General features: G+C 36.7%; 1 protein-coding gene across 1 annotated transcript in view; it reads left to right on the top strand.

The window, feature by feature from the left end:
- Positions 1–2,096: 2,096 nt before the first annotated feature.
- The window catches only part of epha8 (eph receptor A8), a 57,326-nt gene continuing 41,546 nt past the window's right edge, over positions 2,097–17,876 (top strand). Inside the window, exon 1 of the mRNA XM_062986899.1 lies at positions 2,097–2,245. Within this exon, the coding sequence (XP_062842969.1) occupies positions 2,158–2,245 (88 nt within the window). The 5' untranslated portion in view covers positions 2,097–2,157. The remainder of the gene's footprint in view (positions 2,246–17,876) is intronic.

Genomic DNA, 17,876 nt, shown 5'->3' with positions numbered 1-17,876 from the left:
GGCAGTGGAGGTAAGATACAATTCATTAAATACACCTGGCAAAGGTTTCTAATAATAAAAACATGAAACCACAGACTATTTTATGCAGAGGACATTTTCCTAACAAAGGACGAAGAAGTGACTGTATCAGATATGGCCATGAGCGAAAAAAGTCAAATATCAGCCAAACAATAATTCAATATGCAATAATCCTTCATGTCTTCGCCTCGAGCTGTTATACAACAAATCCATCTGATCTTGTTGATTGTTGATGACCTTTGGTGTGTATGTGGGATAAATAATAAGCTTTCGGTTGAAAACTCATTTTTTTACTAATTAAGATTCAGGTTTCTGTAAAAATGGTGCAAAAAATCAGCTAGATCTTTTCAACAACAAAGAATATATATATATATATATATATAGTCGTCATATACAGCAGCAGCTAGACGGGCTGGGAGTGACTCAGTAAGGTCCTGGTAGGTTGTCACAGGTAGCTAAAGCCATGCTGACTGCAGTGCATCCCACAGCTGTTGGAGGGTGCATGGGGAAGATCCATAGAGCGAACACGATGGTCAAGGTGGTCCCATTATTATTATTATCTTGTTAATTCTTGTTGATTATTCATGATTCATGATAAATAATAATATTTAAGTTTCTGTGAAAATGGTGCAAAGAAATCAGAAGAATAAGGAGGAATTAAATAGTAATTGAAAAAAACTCACATATATTAATGGTATGGGTATCATTTCTGGATGTTATGATGGTGTATTTTGGTGCCAAATTATTTAATTATACACTCTTTATTTTTCTATATTTACTGTATTTGTACTGTCTGGATCTCTACTGGGATGAGGACCTTGTTCAAGGGTCCACAGTGGCAAGTTAGCAGTGGTGGAGCTTTTAACTAAGCACTTTCTATTATTTCAAATTAGTCATTTACATCATTGTGGAGGAACTAGAGCTCTCATGTCTTTGTAACCCTGTTTTAAATAAAATAAAAAAGATTTTTTACATTATGGAGAAGACATTTAAAGTACTCTGAATTTACTCATTAAGTCCATTTACAACATATCCATCTAATCTTGTTGATTATTCATGACCTTTTATATGTGGGATAAATAATAAGCTGCAATTTTCAATAATAATATTCAAGTTTCTGTGAGAATGGTGCACAAAATCAGAAGAAGAAGAAATAATTAAATAGTAATTGAAGAAAAAAACCTCACATATTAATAGTATCTGTGTCACTGGATATTACAATGGTGTATTTTAGTGCCAAATATATATTTAATTATACACTCTTTATTTTTCTATATTAACTTTATGTGGACTGTCTGTATCTCCATTGGGTTGAGGACCTTGTTCAAGGCTCCACAGAGGCAAGTTAGCAGTGGTGGAGCTTTCAACTACGCACTTTCTATTATTTCAAATTAGCCATTTACATCATTGTACAGGAACTTTACAAAAAGGAAAGCTTACACGTCTTTGTAACACTTATAAATCAGACAATTTCTTTGATTTTTTACATGTTACTTTATGTGCTATACTGGTCATACTGGTTAGAAGACATTTAAAGTACTCGAGTCATGAATTTGAGTCATCATGTCAAGTCATGGCTTGTGGTGATGCTTTGGTACTTTTTCTGACAGTGTGGACAGCATGCTGGGTGCTCTGATGTCTTCCTTGATGAATAAGGGTCAGTAAAAACAAGTTATTGAAAATGATATATAATTATCATTCTTAGGTATTTTATAAGACGTATACCAATATACCATTTCCACCCATACTGGACTGTTTAACCTCCCATTTCATCCCACAACCCTTCAATTAAGTCCAGCACTTCAAGCTGTTGCGTCTGTACCCGCTGGTCCTGCGTGGGTCCTGGTTGAATGTAAAGCTCTAGTGTAAAGCCTTACACTCTGATTGGTTGTTAAATTGTGATGTTGAGAATTGAACACACCCCCCATGCTGAGTCTGGCTGCATCGCATGTGCCTAAGTGCGAGCAGGCTGAGCCGCACGCACTCCGAGTTTCAGCTCAAGCCTGCTCCGCTTTCCCGCCGTAGCCGAGCGTAAAGGAGCGAGAGCGCGAGAGTGAACACAAGAAAGAGAGAGTAGGAGAGTGCGAGTGAGAGAGAACGTGAGAGGGAGCTGCTCCCTGCGCTCCTCACATTTTCACAATGGCATCAGATCCAGGGGTTATCTTTCTCCTTCTGTGGACTATATCCCTGCAGGTGCTGGGCTCCAGAGCCACGACCGGTAATGAAGGTACGCTTTTATTCATCATAGATCAATATTCATGTCTGACTCACTGTCTGCTCTGGAAATGGTATTACTTTTCATTTATTAAATGTTAACGGCACCTGGATTTAAAGGGTTTTATGTTTGTTTTTTGTTTGTTTTATTTGACTTTTTTACATTTTCCAGTCTTAGTGTGAATGTGATTATTCACAGTGTTGGTGGGAATATAAAGTTTCTCCTAAAGCTCTGGGAACTCAATAGAGTGACGGGGGCAGTAAGAGATGCTGTTTTCTCATGGCAAATGATTAAAAAGGGTTTTTTTGTTATGTGTTGCCATGTTTGTGGGCTCGTTGTGGTGTCACTGAGGTCGTGCCAGACTTAACCATAACATAACATGGTCTTACACTTGCACATTAACAACAGTTTATATGAACTTGCAGGTATGGTTTAACTTTAGGGTTAGAGCTTGTGTTTGTGCTTCATAAATACTTAATCCCTCGCTAGTCAAATTCAGACTAAATTATTATTATTATTATTATTAATAAAAATCCCACAATGCAGAATTGTCATTTCATCTCTAAAAATAATTAGCCCTCAAAAATTTCACCCCATGTACTTTAAATTCTAATTTAATTTAAATTACATTTATAAAATAATAGTAATAATAATTTCATTATATAATAATTTAATAATATAAATAATTAAAAAATAGTAAGAACTGCATTAATAATTGTTAATAGAAACAATGATTATTTTATTAAATGTGTCTATAATAGTAAAATGTAATAACATAATAACAAAACAACTTACATCTGCTAGAAGTAAAATAAATAAATCAATAAATTGGATCAGGCATTTAACAAAAAAAATTAAGAAAAATAGAAAAAGTCACATGTTATATGTGAAAGTAGATTTTGTGAGGTTGTGAGGAGGCTTAAAAATTTGACCATGTCCACTTGCCATACTCATCTTCTACTTTTTATGTTTGTATGTACTTTTAATGTTGTTTGACATATATTATCTGGTATCATTATGTGATCATAAATCCTTTATACATCAATTTAAAAAAATTTCTACATGTTCTAAATATCTTCTAACCAAAAAGAAAAGTTTAATGTACATCATTTTGGGCCACATCATGCTCACTCTAGAGTTTAAATCCGTATTTGTTCTTTACAAGATCAGATCTGCTTGGACATACAGACTATTCTGACTATGAGGTGTAGCACAAACACTGTAGCTTGAGGCATCAATACAAGCCATTCACAAAAAATCAGTAATTATTAGTGTATTTAGGACCTGAAAATGTAAGATAAATACAATGTAATTACACTGTAATTACATATTAAGAAGCGGATTACTTTTTACTTAAAAATAAAACGCTTCTACACAGCGATTTAGATGTGTGCATAAATCAGTTTGGACAAACTGACTGACCACGTTGACTATGCGGGTAGGCCGAAAAACTGCACCACAAAACCAGCCAGCACAAAAATGAGCAAATTTATAAATGATATATAAATAAATAATAAATAAATAATAAATAAATAACATTGATGTTAATTAATGTAATTATCTGTGACACATTTTATTTTAAAATTTATAAACTGTTTAAAGTGCCATATTTATAATAGATGAACAATGGTTGTTATTTTTTAACTGTAGTGTACCACAAATTGTAATTATGTTATAGTTATGATCCCAACATCAATTACTCAACATCCCAACATCAGTGACAAAATCCGTCACATCACCCCCAACTGTTATTCAATTAAAATCCTTTTTTTGTTTTTCAAGATCAGATCTGCTTTAGTCGAGGGCACAAGACAAAAACAAAAAATTTAAGTTTTGATTGTTGTATATCAAAGGCACTGAATTATAGATTTAATACATATATAGCTTAATGTATGTGTGTTTGATAAAACAAAAAGTGTGTTCATTCCTTGTGCTAAGTGTTTTCGGATTGGTGCTTCAAACACCAGAATGTAACCAGGATGAAGCAGTTAGTAAAAATGAATGAGCAAGAATTGATGTATAGATTATTACAGATTCCGTTTCATCTATCTATCTGTGTGTGTATGTGTGTGTGTGTGTGTGTGTGTGTGTGTGTGTGTGTGTACAGTTCATTATTATGATATATTTAGAATTATAATAATCAATAATATTTAGAATTATAATTGCACAGTTGTACCACACATGTAGTGACTATCTGTGCTACAGTTTTTTTTACAAATTCATGCTTGCTTGGGCAATTGGACATACAGACTAACCACTGACCCTCAGACTATGTGTTGTAGGCCGTTTATAGTAGCCTAAGGACACAGGCCACTAACAAAAATAAATACTAGATCACTGATCTCATATTGATCAGTTAGGGGAACATACTAGAGATATAAATGCAACAACATAGTGTCGATAAACTCTGGTTCTGGTTGTAGTCTTTGTGAACTCTAGTATTTCCATGTTGGTTTTCTCCAGCTACTTCAGTTTCCTTCAACCTATCAAAACATGGTAATAGAGTTTTTGGCAACTCTAAATTGCCTCTAGGTGTGAGTAAGTGAATTGTAGGGTGTTATGCCCTGTAATGGAATTCTTACTTATGTGGAATAGGTTTTGAATTACCACTTAATCTAAATAAAGTGGTTAGTTACTTGAAATAATAAATTTCAATGGGAAGTACAAACATAACAAAAAAGTAATTGGAATAATGGGTCAAACTGAGGTCACCAGCCCTCTGGAGCTGTGTGGCACCAACATTACCTGCTGCATTCTTTATATTGTATGTGAAAGACATATTTTTTTAGTTTTTTTGTGCTTTAAAATTCTGTCCCAACATTTTTGGAATGTGTTCTATGCATTAAATTAGTAATTAGCATATATTAATAAAAAGCAGTAAACTATAAAGCATTAAATATTGCATTTATTTACCTGAAAATATGTTAAAGACAGTTCATTCATAACTGTATTCTGTCTTCATTTGCGTCTACTTACTGTCCCAACTTTTTTTGGAATTAAGGTTTTATAAAAACTCAATTGAGCATATTTCTCTTTACCGAGAGAGAGAGAGAGCGAGCGAGTGAGTGAGTGAGTGAATGAGTGAGCCTTGCGTGTCAAAGACTCCAGCGTGCACTTGTGCCGGGATCTTCCACTAGGTTACACTAAGTGATGTTACACATCGCGTGCCTGTTTGCCCACATTGGCTGCTGTCATATTCAGCTCAGCACAGCATGAGGAAAACCACAGAGCTCAGAGAGAAAAAGTGAGAGGGGCAGTGAGAGAGGACACAACAAAAATAGAGTTCAAATAAATAAATGAGGTCAGATAATACGAGCGAGCAGTGTTTAGTATCAGATCATAAACTAAATAGATACAACAAAAACAGAGATAGAATAGAATGCCTATATTGTCATATATACATATACAGGTGTACAGTACAATGAAATTCTTTCTTCGTATATCTCGGCTTGTTTGGAAGCTGGGGTCAGAGTGCAGGGTCAGCCATTGTACGCCGCCCTGGAGCAGACAGGGTTAAAGGCCTTGCTCAAGGGCCCAACAGTGGCTGTATGGCAGAGCTGGGATTCAAACTCTCAATCTTTCAGTTGATAGCTGAAAGCCCTAGGCTAATCGCCTAAATGCTGTGTTAATCTACACAAAGATCATCGTAAATGTGACTTTTGTGTTGTGTTTATTCTGATCTCTTGTTATTCTAGGGAATAAATGTCATCAACATTGTATTTTCTCTAAACTATTACTAGTAAATCTCTTTTCCAAGGGTCCTGAGGTTCACTGTCTGTAAGAAGTGCTGCATGTTGTCCCTGTAACTGCATGGGTTCCTTCTCAGTAGTCCAGTGTCCTCTCACCTGCCAAAAACATGCCGAAGATGAATTTGCTCCAAGGTTGCTCTTAGGTGTGAGTGAGTGAATACGTGGGTGTATAGTTATGCTATAGATTGACACCTTGTCTTGTCCAGTGTATTCATGCCTTGCACTCAGTGTTTTCGGGTGGTACTGGACCATGACTCTGATCAGGACAAAGCGGTTGGTTCAATTCACTTATACCTACCAAACAGTGTAGAGATGCAAATTCACCTTCTGCATGTTTTGGGGATATGGGAGGGTGTTGAGAAAGTCCACATGGTAAAAAAAAATTGACTATAAACATTTATTTATTTATGTTTTTCAATCAGACATTAATTTACTTAGTAAAGTCAAAATTAGAAAAAAAAAACATAAGTATTTAGTCCCTTTTTATTGGGGCGGTCCCCCATTGACAATTATTGCAGTCAGTAGTATTTTTGGATATGTCTCAATTACATTTGCACATTGAAGTGGGATTATTTTGAAGCTTTTGATAGGTTAGAAAAGAGGTTTTGCAGATTTAAAGATTTGACATAGACATTAAAATTGCAATAGTTTAAGTTTCCTGCATGACAAAAATCTATCCTTGTTTTCCATTTATTTATCCACCAATCCTGACCAACCCTTACTGCTAAAAAGCATCCCATCACTATATTTTACAGTTGGGGTGGTGTTATCTAGCTGATTTGTTTGATTTTCACCACACTTACTGCTTTGATTTTAATATTAAATATTCTATTTTATACTTTTAAGATCACAAGCTTCTCTACTTTGGGGAGACTTTTAAATTCTTTGTTGTGACACCCTGGATACGGTTGATTCATGAACGTCACTGTCAGTGACTTGTGAGACTTAGTAAAAGTGACAGTTGATGTTAAATGATGTTAAATACATTATTTCAATACAACGATGTTAATGTAATATGTTTATAGAATTTATTTCATATTATATATTATATATAAAATGAGATATTAAAACAGTAAAACCATTAGCAGGATCTCCAGTGTCTCATCAAGCCCTCAGACTCTTCAGCATTTTGTTCTAACAGAGAACACAGACAGACAGAGAAAGATCAGTGCTGCCCCACTTTCAGCCAACGTTAGAGCCTCAAAGCCGAGCAAGAAGAAAATAAGCCAGACATAAAGAATATTCAATAAGGGCTCAGTGGTTTTGAAGTTTTTCTTATTAATGTGCATTCTGCTGTACATGATACAAAATTTGAAAGAAAACAGATGACAGTGTGTCCCATTAGCCTTGTTTAGATCAGTGTTATTGTAGTTTATAGTTTTTTTTGATGTTATTTAATTATTTGTGTAATTTTGGGATAAATTGTGGGGATTTGTTCTGTGGTTTTACAAGTTTTTTCTTATTATTGTTTTTATTAAATGATTTAAATTTAGGTTTAGTTTGGGACCGAGTTCACAAGTTCAGCCGAAATGTGTCAGTTTGGCTTCTTATGAATTAATTATTAAAGCATCGCAATTAATTGACCCAATAATGCGATATGAAGATATCTTAAGTCTTTATAGAGGCTCAATGTCTAGGATTTTCTTTACACTGAGACACCAAATTAGTACCAAGGGTTCATTCTGCTTCACATGTCACAATATAAGTAAGAAAACAGATGACATAAGTATATGTCAAAAGTCTTGTTTAGATCAGTGTTATTGTAGTGTTACGTATATAGTTTTTATTATTATTACTATTTAATTTTTTTTTTTATTTTGGGATAAACTTTAGGCATTTGTTGTGGGGCTTTACAAGCTTATTTTAAATTATTGTTTTTTTTATTAATGAATTTAAATGTAGTTTTAGTTTAGCATTATATAAAATAGTTTCAAAAGTACTTGTCTGTTCGGCGAAAAATTGACAATATTTTGACAATGACTACACATACCAATCTATCATTATGCAGGTTTTTGTATTTTTTTTGCCTAATACTGGCCTCATATTTTAATAGACTGCAGGCAAGCCAAGCTATCATCTGCACATTCTAACTATGCAGCCGTGCTGTTGTAGTGTGTAGAAAGACTGGTTAACGTTGCCTGAGGTTGTCTAAACAGGGATTATATACCTTTTAGCGCTAATGATGCCCTTATAGATGTCATGATGATACATGTAATATGTACTACAAAAAAAAAAAAAATCTAGTTTTAAAAAACTGTAACTTTTTACAACACTGGTAGCAAATAAGTTCTTTATTTACATTTTTTTCCAAATCATTTTTCTCCTAATTAGATTTTATTATTTTTCTGTGTTTTTCTTTATACAGTATAATGGTTAAACTGTTAGGCTTTATATAGCTTTTTTTATCAGCTGTGACAACTCATAGTACTATAAATGCTTATTATCTCTAAATGCTCCTTATATAATTTATACCCACCCTCATTATGCCCCTTTTCTCCACTATAATGCATCCTGTCCTTTTTTCATTTATAACACGCACACACGCACACAACTATAAACTCTTTCCCTTCCCTGTTCATAAAATGAAAGTAAAATGAAATCTTTCAGCTCTGATAATCACATTTCATGTTCCTCAGTATGTAGCGCAGGGGGATTCTGGCACGTCTCTATTTGCAGTGAACTCATTATTGATTGTTATCTGCCAGCTAACTTGGCAAGTGACGAAAAGCTAATATAATTTAAGACTTGGGAGGAGGCAGCAGTCTGCCAAGGTGAATGGATACCAATGAAGAAGCAGCGTACTGAACGCACACTAATGACACTGTCAGTATACAGCTTCAGTTAATGGGCCCTGCTGTGGGTCAGTTGATCTGATTTTGCTGGACTTTGAAGTTATTAATTATTATTAAAAGCAGCAATGTTTAAATAGCTTTTAGTTTTTTCAATAAAGATTTGCATTTGTAATAAGAGGAACTAATGTTGTTCTAAGAATTTAAAAAAGAAAAGAAATAAGAATAAATAATTAGTAATGAAGTTACCTTTATATGAAATATAATAACTAATCTAGCAATAAATACATATTATTAAGACCTGTTAATACTGATGTTCCAGCTGCTGTTGTATTTGCATCATGGTCTAGTCGTTTAATAATTGGAGCACTAATCATTCTGGATGCATCATGCCAGCTGGTTAGTTCCAAAATTTTCCTGTTGCTAGACGGTATCACTTTTCTCTTTTGCCAACTATGCCAACTTCTCCTGTGTGAAATCTCTCGTTAGTGCTGTTCTATACAGATGGGTGTTCAGAAATGATTCAGGCATTTTTGATTCAGGGGAAAGTGGGATGAGAAGCTTTTTCTCCTTTTTTGAGAGGCTTCTTGACAGCACCATGAATATAGATTTAGTAGTTATTATTGAACCTGACCTACAGTACACTGCTCAGTGTCAGGTAAAGAAATGTTTGTGGCACTAAAACTTCCTGCTGCATCACTTTTAATTTTAAACACAAGCTGCGTCCGGAATCGCATACTTACAGAGTACGTATTAGATTGGAGGAAGTATGCACTACTCGGTTGGTAAAAAAGTACATACTTCCAGTACAGAACACAACACAGCTCCGTACTACATCCGCCATCTTACCAACGACAAGTGATGACGTGAGGACGTGATGACGTAATATCACCATAGTTACAGACCCACTCGCCAAAATTTTGGATATTTATCGTCTTTTTGTTATTTATTCGTCTTTAAAATTGTTATTTTATTTATCTTACTTACACTTGTAAACAGAGAACGTTCCGTTTTCCGCTATCTTTCTTGTTTCTTATTCCGCTTCGAATGCCTACGCAGCTCCAGTTGCATTATGGGATACATTAGCGGACCACAAGTGTGCATCGCTTGCATACTCAAACATGGCTGCCCAATAAGTAGGTCATCCGGGTACTTCTCGCGTACCTCTTTGTGTATACTATGTATTCGGACATACTAACCGCTCTCGCGTCGTCATTTCGCGTACTATCGAGTATGGAAGTATGCAATTTCGGACGCAACTACAGTCTTAGGGACCTGGGTTCTAATATTTACAATATTTACTTTCCAAATTATGTACTGTGAACTGGTCTAAATTATGTACATTCTGTCATGGGACCTAGTATTTACTACATAGGCTCTAGACCCAACATAACCAGTTGACAGATGATAAATTAAAAGAATGCTTATATACAGTATATGCTTATATATACTGTATATATAATTTACTGTTACAACAACATACTGTTACAATATATATACAGTGGTTCACTGTGGTTAAGGTACAGGACTAGTAATCAAAATGTCGCTGGTTTAAGCCCCACCACTGGCAGGTTGCCGCTTTTGGGACCTTGAGCGAGGCCCTTAACCTTTAATTGACAATATGCTGTCACAGTTCTGTAAGTCACTTTGGATAAAAGCATTTGCTAAAAGCCAAAAAAGTAAATGTCACCACACGGTGTCGCCTCACAGCAAGAAGTTTCTGGGTTCAATTCCCAGGTGGAGCAGTCCCGGTCCTTTCTCTGGGTCCACAGTCCAAAAACATGCAAGTGAGGTGAATTAGTGATACATTAGTGAACATTGTCTATGACTGTTTGACATTAAAACTTGAACTGAATAATCTTGTGCAACCAGTAACTACTGTTTCTGTCATGAATGTAACCAAAGTGTGTAAAACATTACATTAAATTCCTAATAAATAAATAAATAAAAACCTGCTTATAAAAACTATACAATGGATTAAAGCTGGCAACTCCTCCAATCTATTGTTTACTTGAAAATGTATTCCCAACATTTTAAAATTAATAATTGTAACACCCTGATGTATTTCAGTTTTTTTTTATTTTTTTTTATTTTTTTGCAGTAATAAGAATCTACTAAAAATAAAAAAGAAATAATATATTCTTGTTTTTTACCTGCCACAACTTGGTATGCCAAACAAGCTCATGGTCGGGTGTCTACATACATTTGGCCATTTAACGTATGTTTAAAGCTGGATTTTATAACACATTTGTTTTTCCCAGTAATTGCCTGGCCAAACACACTAGTTGTTTTCTTTCTGCTTTGGCACCATGCAAGAAATTATAAGTGAGAAACTACAGACATGATAGATGCACACACACTCACAAAAGAGTTTTCATTTTTCTATCTAAAAAGGAAACAACTACATTTGAAAAAAATAGTGCGAGAGATAAATTATATTTCAGGACAGAATCTAATGAAGTTGCCCTCTGCAGGCATAAAGTGTGGCAGCATTGAGCTATGTGGTAGTGCCGGCGTTGTCACCATCCGCGGCCACAGCCGGAGGGCCGTTGCAGTAGCCGTGCTGACTGACTTCACCTCTCAGCACTAAATGATGGAGGGTTTAAAGCCATTCTGCACTTGTGTGTACCGGAGCAGAACCTGAACGGCCATAAAATGTCAGGCTTCAATGACTTTGATGTTCGGCCTAGTCACACCGGGCACGAGGGTGGATACACCCTGAATAGAGGAACCAATCCATCACAGGGCAACACTCACTTGGGTTGTCACTTACTTTCTCATTCACACCTCAGTTATAGAGGTCAATCCACCTACTGACAGGTTTGTGGGAGGAAATCTGATTGTCAAGATTCATCTTCTTTAAACAGCGCATGAGAGGCTGGATTGTGGATGCAACACACTGTCAGAAATCTGGCAACCTATTGGTTATTTTAAACATGAATGCCGTTGATTGGCCAATCGCTTTCTCTCTCTATGTATATACTGTATATATATATATATATATATATACAGTGTATCACAAAAGTGAGTACACCCCTCACATTTCTGCAAATATTTCATTATATCTTTTCATGGGACAACACTATAGAAATAAAACTTGGATATAACTTAGAGTAGTCAGTGTACAACTTGTATAGCAGTGTAGATTTACTGTCTTCTGAAAATAACTCAACACACAGCCATTAATGTCTAAATGGCTGGCAACATAAGTGAGTACACCCCACAGTGAACATGTCCAAATTGTGCCCAAAGTGCCCAAAGCCCATTATTATCCAGCACTGCCTTAACCCTCCTGGGCATGGAATTCACCAGAGCTGCACAGGTTGCTACTGGAATCCTCTTCCACTGCTCCATGATGACATCACGGAGCTGGTGGATGTTAGACACCTTGAACTCCTCCACCTTCCACTTGAGGATGTGCCACAGGTGCTCAATTGGGTTTAGTCCATCACCTTTACCTTCAGCTTCCTCAGCAAGGCAGTTGTCATCTTGGAGGTTGTGTTTGGGGTCGTTATCCTGTTGGAAAATTGCCATGAGGCCCAGTTTTCGAAGGGAGGGGATCATGCTCGGTTTCAGAATGTCACAGTACATGTTGGAATTCATGTTTCCCTCAATGAACTGCAGCTCCCCAGTGCCAGCAACACTCATGCAGCCCAAGACCATGATGCTACCACCCCCATGCTTGACTGTAGGCAAGATACAGTTGTCTTGGTACTTCTCACCAGGGCGCCGCCACACATGCTGGACACCATCTGAGCCAAACAAGTTTATCTTGGTCTCGTCAGACCACAGGGCATTCCAGTAATCCATGTTCTTGGACTGCTTGTCTTCAGCAAACTGTTTGCGGGCTTTCTTGTGCGTCAGCTTCCTTCTGGGATGACGACCATGCAGACCGAGTTGATGCAGTGTGCGGCGTATGGTCTGAGCACTGACAGGCTGACCTCCCACGTCTTCAACCTCTGCAGCAATGCTGGCAGCACTCGTGTCTATTTTTTAAAGCCAACCTCTGGATATGACGCCGAACACGTGGACTCAACTTCTTTGGTCGACCCTGGCGAAGCCTGTTCCGAGTGGAACCTGTCCTGGAAAACCGCTGTATGACCTTGGCCACCATGCTGTAGCTCAGTTTCAGGGTGTTAGCAATCTTCTTATAGCCCAGGCCATCTTTGTGGAGAGCAACAATTCTATTTCTCACATCCTCAGAGAGTTCTTTGCCATGAGGTGCCATGTTGAATATCCAGTGGCCAGTATGAGAGAATTGTACCCAAAACACCAAATTTAACAGCCCTGCTCCCCATTTACACCTGGGACCTTGACACATGACACCAGGGAGGGACAATGACATATTTGGGCACAATTTGGACATGTTCACTGTGGGGTGTACTCACTTATGTTGCCAGCCATTTAGACATTAATGGCTGTGTGTTGAGTTATTTTCAGAAGACAGTAAATCTACACTGCTATGCAAGTTGTACACTGACTACTCTAAGTTATATCCAAGTTTCATGTCTATAGTGTTGTCCCATGAAAAGATATAATGAAATATTTGCAGAAATGTGAGGGGTGTACTCACTTTTGTGATACACTGTATATACACCGATCACATTAAAGCCACCTCCTTGTTTCTACACTCACTGTCCATTTTATCAGCTCCACTTACCATAAAGAAGCACTTTTTAGTTCTACAATTACTGACTGTAGTCCATCTGTTTCTCTGCATGCCCTTTCATTCTGTTCTTCAATGGTCAGGACCCCCACAGGACCACTACAGAACATGTATTATTTGGGTGGTGGATCATTCTCAGCACTGCAGTGACACTGACATGGTGGTGGTGTGTTAGTGTATGTTGTGCTGGTATGAGTGGATTAGACACAGCAATGCTGCTGGAGTTTTTAAAACACCTCACTGTCCCTGCTGGACTGAGAATAGTCCACCAACCAAAAATATCTAGCCAACAGCGCCCCGTGGGCAGCATTCTGTGACCACTGATGAAGGTCTCGAAGATGACCAACTAAAACAGCAGCAATAGATGAGCGATCGTCTCTGACTTTACATCTACAAGGTGGACCAACTAGGTAGGAGTGTGTCACAGAGTGGACAGCAGCGCTGCTGTGTCTGATCCACTCATACCCTCAGTTTGAGTCTAGATGCCAACTATACCCATGTAGTGTATTTTAAAAGTCAGTCAATCATTGACATTCTGACTGTTTTCTATTTGTGTTTTTTTCTTCTTTATGAATTTCAAATCATTTTCCCAAAAGAATTAAAATTGGTAATACAGCATTACAGAATTGTATTCTGTTCTAGAGTGATGGATCTTCTTCACCATTATCTGACTGAAATTGAAAATGTTATTTCTGCTCATAAATCACAGATTTAATTTAATCAATCACTTATGCAGGGGTAAAACCCACCTACAGCAAGATACTCACCTCTCACAGAAGCAAGACTTGTCCTGATAGATTGCCAATCTCAACGTTTCAGTTTTGAGGGGAGATTTTAGTGACTATTATGACGGGAATGAAAGAAAATAGACTGGTGAGGGGAAAAGTTCATATCTGTTTCTCACAGTTGCATCAGGATACCCAGGAGTCACTCTGATCCATTGGAGAATATCTTACACATGTTTATTAGAGGATGAGAAACACAGAAAGAGAATACAAGGCCATTCGACTCGGAGACAAACCTATTTGGTGAGAGCTGCAGTAACTCTTTTGATGTGAATTCCAGAGGTATTAGTGGCCCGATCACACAAGGGTTTCTGTATGTTAAATTTTATTTACACCAATTAGATTTGTGCTGATTAGCAATTTTGTATAAAATTAATTAGTTAAGGTTCAAATCTGTTGCAAACTGACCCATAAACTTTGACCACTGCTTAGTATGTGCACACATTGTTTTCTCCAGCAGTCAGGAACTGGCCTTTAAACGACAGTAATGCTCATTAATTTATGTAATAGGCTTTGTTGTCTGTAGTCTGCACTGAAAACAAAAGCTTTGAAGCCAAAATGCCAGTGCCTAAAACTAGAGGGTGAAATCCCCATTCTATAAATTGAAGTGAGAATAAATAACCAAATTTGGTGCTTAATGATCTCTATAGAAGTTCTAATATTAAAGATACAAGAAAAAAGACTGGTCAGATTAAGAGTATAGGGACTTATAAGACTTACGTTATATCTTGCCACATCTGAAGCCTATAATATTTAGGAAAGGAAAATAGTTTTGCGTTTCCTATTTATATGAGGGATCTTCAAAAAGTTACCCACTTTTATATTTTGGTTATACGCTGTGAGGGTGGGAGGAGAAGTAATTGGTCGTGTCTGAGAGACGCTTATAGTCTGGATTTAGCAGCATCTGATTGCCACCTTTTTGGACACTTAAAGAAGCTTTAAGGAGAAGAAGATTCTCATGTGATGATGATGTGAAAGCAGCGCTGCATCAGTGGCTACATGCTTAACCAAAAAATTTTTTTGCTGATGGCATTATAAAGTTGGTACGACGCTGGGAAAAATGCATCGGAAGGTGACGATGCAGTAAGGTGGTGTAATTTGTTTTTGAAATTGTGAAAACTTTTCGAAGAATGCTCATAGTTTATAGTAAACATTTATTTCTCTCTCCTTTCATATACGTAACAACACATCACGTTCAGGGTTCAATTTAATTTTTACATTAACTACCATAATCTATCAAACTGGAAATGGTGCATAAAATTGAGCTAAATTGAATGTACAATTATATATAATTTTTCTGTTCTTTATTCTGAAAAATAGAAGTCATTTCATGAGAGTCTTGGAATTTTTGTAACTGCTTTTTCTGACTTTTTTGTCAATAATAATAATAATAATAATAATAATAATAATATACTTATAAGTACTTATATTTATACTTTCATACTATAGCTTTCCACTTCTGAAGCCTATAAAATGTAGGAAAGAATAATAATGTTACATTTCCTATTTATAGTAAAAAGTTATTTCTCCCTCATTTTATATACGTTCAGGGTTTAATTTAACTTTTATATTAGCTATATAATCTACCAAACTGGAAATGGTGCATAAAATTGAGCAAAATTTCTCTAAAGGCATTTTATGGGAGTGCTGGATTTTTGCAACTGCATTTTTATGACTTCTTTGTCATAATAGTAGTACTAATAATAATAATAGTAATTTATAGTTATTATTATTAATAATTGCTTAAAAAAACTGAGTTTAAAATATTCATGCAGCATATTATTTATTTATTAGGACTGTAACGTCATGTTTTTTTATGCATTTTTAGCGTGTCCCATTTTTACTTAATTGCGTTATGCTTCCGCGCTACTGGTGCTGACCCCTGCCCCGATTGTAGAGAATGAGACTGACACATGCCCCCTCCGACAGGTGTAGAGTAACCGACTGCATCTTTTCACCTGCACGAGGCGAGTTCATATGCAGACCAGCCCTGTGCACGGAGAGCCACACCCTGACCAACATTATTCCTCTACTCTGTGCAGACGCCATCAACCAGCCAGCAGAGGTCATAGTTGCATCAGTTATGAGATCCCTATCTGGCTCCCTCCCGGATGGCAGAGCTGAGATTCGATGCGATGTATTGGAAATCCCAGCTCTGGTGTGCTACCGTATTTTTACCACTGCACCACCTGAGCGGCTAACGTCATGTTTTACACAGTTTTGGTTATATTCATGACAGAACAGGTAGTTACTGGTTACACAAGTTTACAAGTTTAATGTCAGACACAGTCACAGACAATTTTGTATTTCTAATTCACCTCACTTGCACGTTTTTGGACTGTGGGAGGAAACTAGAGCTCCCGGAGGAAACCCACACAGATACGGGAAGAACATGCAAACTCCACAGAGAAAGGACCCGGATCGCCTTACCTGGGGATCATTTGCAGAAAAAAAAAAAATAATAATAATAATTACAATAAACCATCCAAGATTTGTTTCTGTTTAATAATTATGTTTTTGAAATGTAGTGCAGTTTAAAGGCACATAGATTAGTTGAATGTCATTGATGTCAATGTTCAATAGAACGTTCTCACCTTATCGTCTGGCTTTGTGTTGTTTATCCTTCAGCTTTTATCTCCTGACTTCAGTGTTATGAAGGCCAGTAATAACATATTGCAGTACATGGTGTCGCGGTGTCAAAACACAGACAGCATGTGGCTTGGAGATTCGTACACCGGTGCAGTCGAGCATGTCTGATAGGAACATAAATAGCAAACAGCATAGCGGTGACACTCACTCGTGCCGTGCTATCAAGTCATCATTGCTGTGTTATCCCCGTTTTATTAGCCCGAACATAGCTGATAAAGTCGTGTCATAAAGTTAAAGTCTGATAAAACACTCCAGTGGTTTGGATAAATGGAAAACCATCTATTTGTACTTGTTGAGCATCACATCAAGAACCAGGTAATAATCTGGAACAGTTTTGTTTTTTTTGGTGAATCTGTAGAATAGAAATAAGATTAGTTCGAGCTTGATATTGTATCTGACATCACACAGTGCATCTTTTAAAAGAAATCTTGTTTGACAGGCTAGATTCACTTCTATCCTCCAGGCAGGGGTTCTTGAGTCTGGGTCTGTACAGGAAGCATGAGCTTTTGTTTTAGTATTGCTGAATCCCCTAGAGCAGTGGGTTCTTAACCTTTTTTATCTTATACCGCCCGATGTGATATTATACTTATGCTTTTAGCAAGGATGACAAAACGTTCTGTTTTCAAACAACATTTACTAGCCTTTTGTTCATGGGAAATTCAATAAATTCATAATAAAGGGATTTATCTTAATATTCTCTGATTTTGGTTGAATCGAAATCATTCATAGTGCCTGATGATCTGAGAGAATAGACAAATATTTGATTCGCTCACCTCAACAGTGCAAAAATCTATACTATGGGTAGCTTATAAAAATGTATTTACATTTACAGCATTTAGCAGATGCCTTTATCCAAAGTGACTTACAACTGAGACTCTATTGGCCCAGCAGTGGCAACCTGGTAGATCCTAGTCCTGTACTTTAATTGCTTAGCTACCACTCATGTATATGACACCACCAGCCTATTAGCTTTCCTGTTCCATCACATCATTTTTTCTCAATAAA

The sequence above is a fragment of the Trichomycterus rosablanca genome, chromosome 24, assembly GCF_030014385.1.
Source record: "Trichomycterus rosablanca isolate fTriRos1 chromosome 24, fTriRos1.hap1, whole genome shotgun sequence".
Lineage (NCBI taxonomy): Eukaryota > Metazoa > Chordata > Actinopteri > Siluriformes > Trichomycteridae > Trichomycterus > Trichomycterus rosablanca.
Note: the sequence above shows the minus strand (reverse complement) of the source record. Positions and strands in the feature narration are given on the sequence as shown.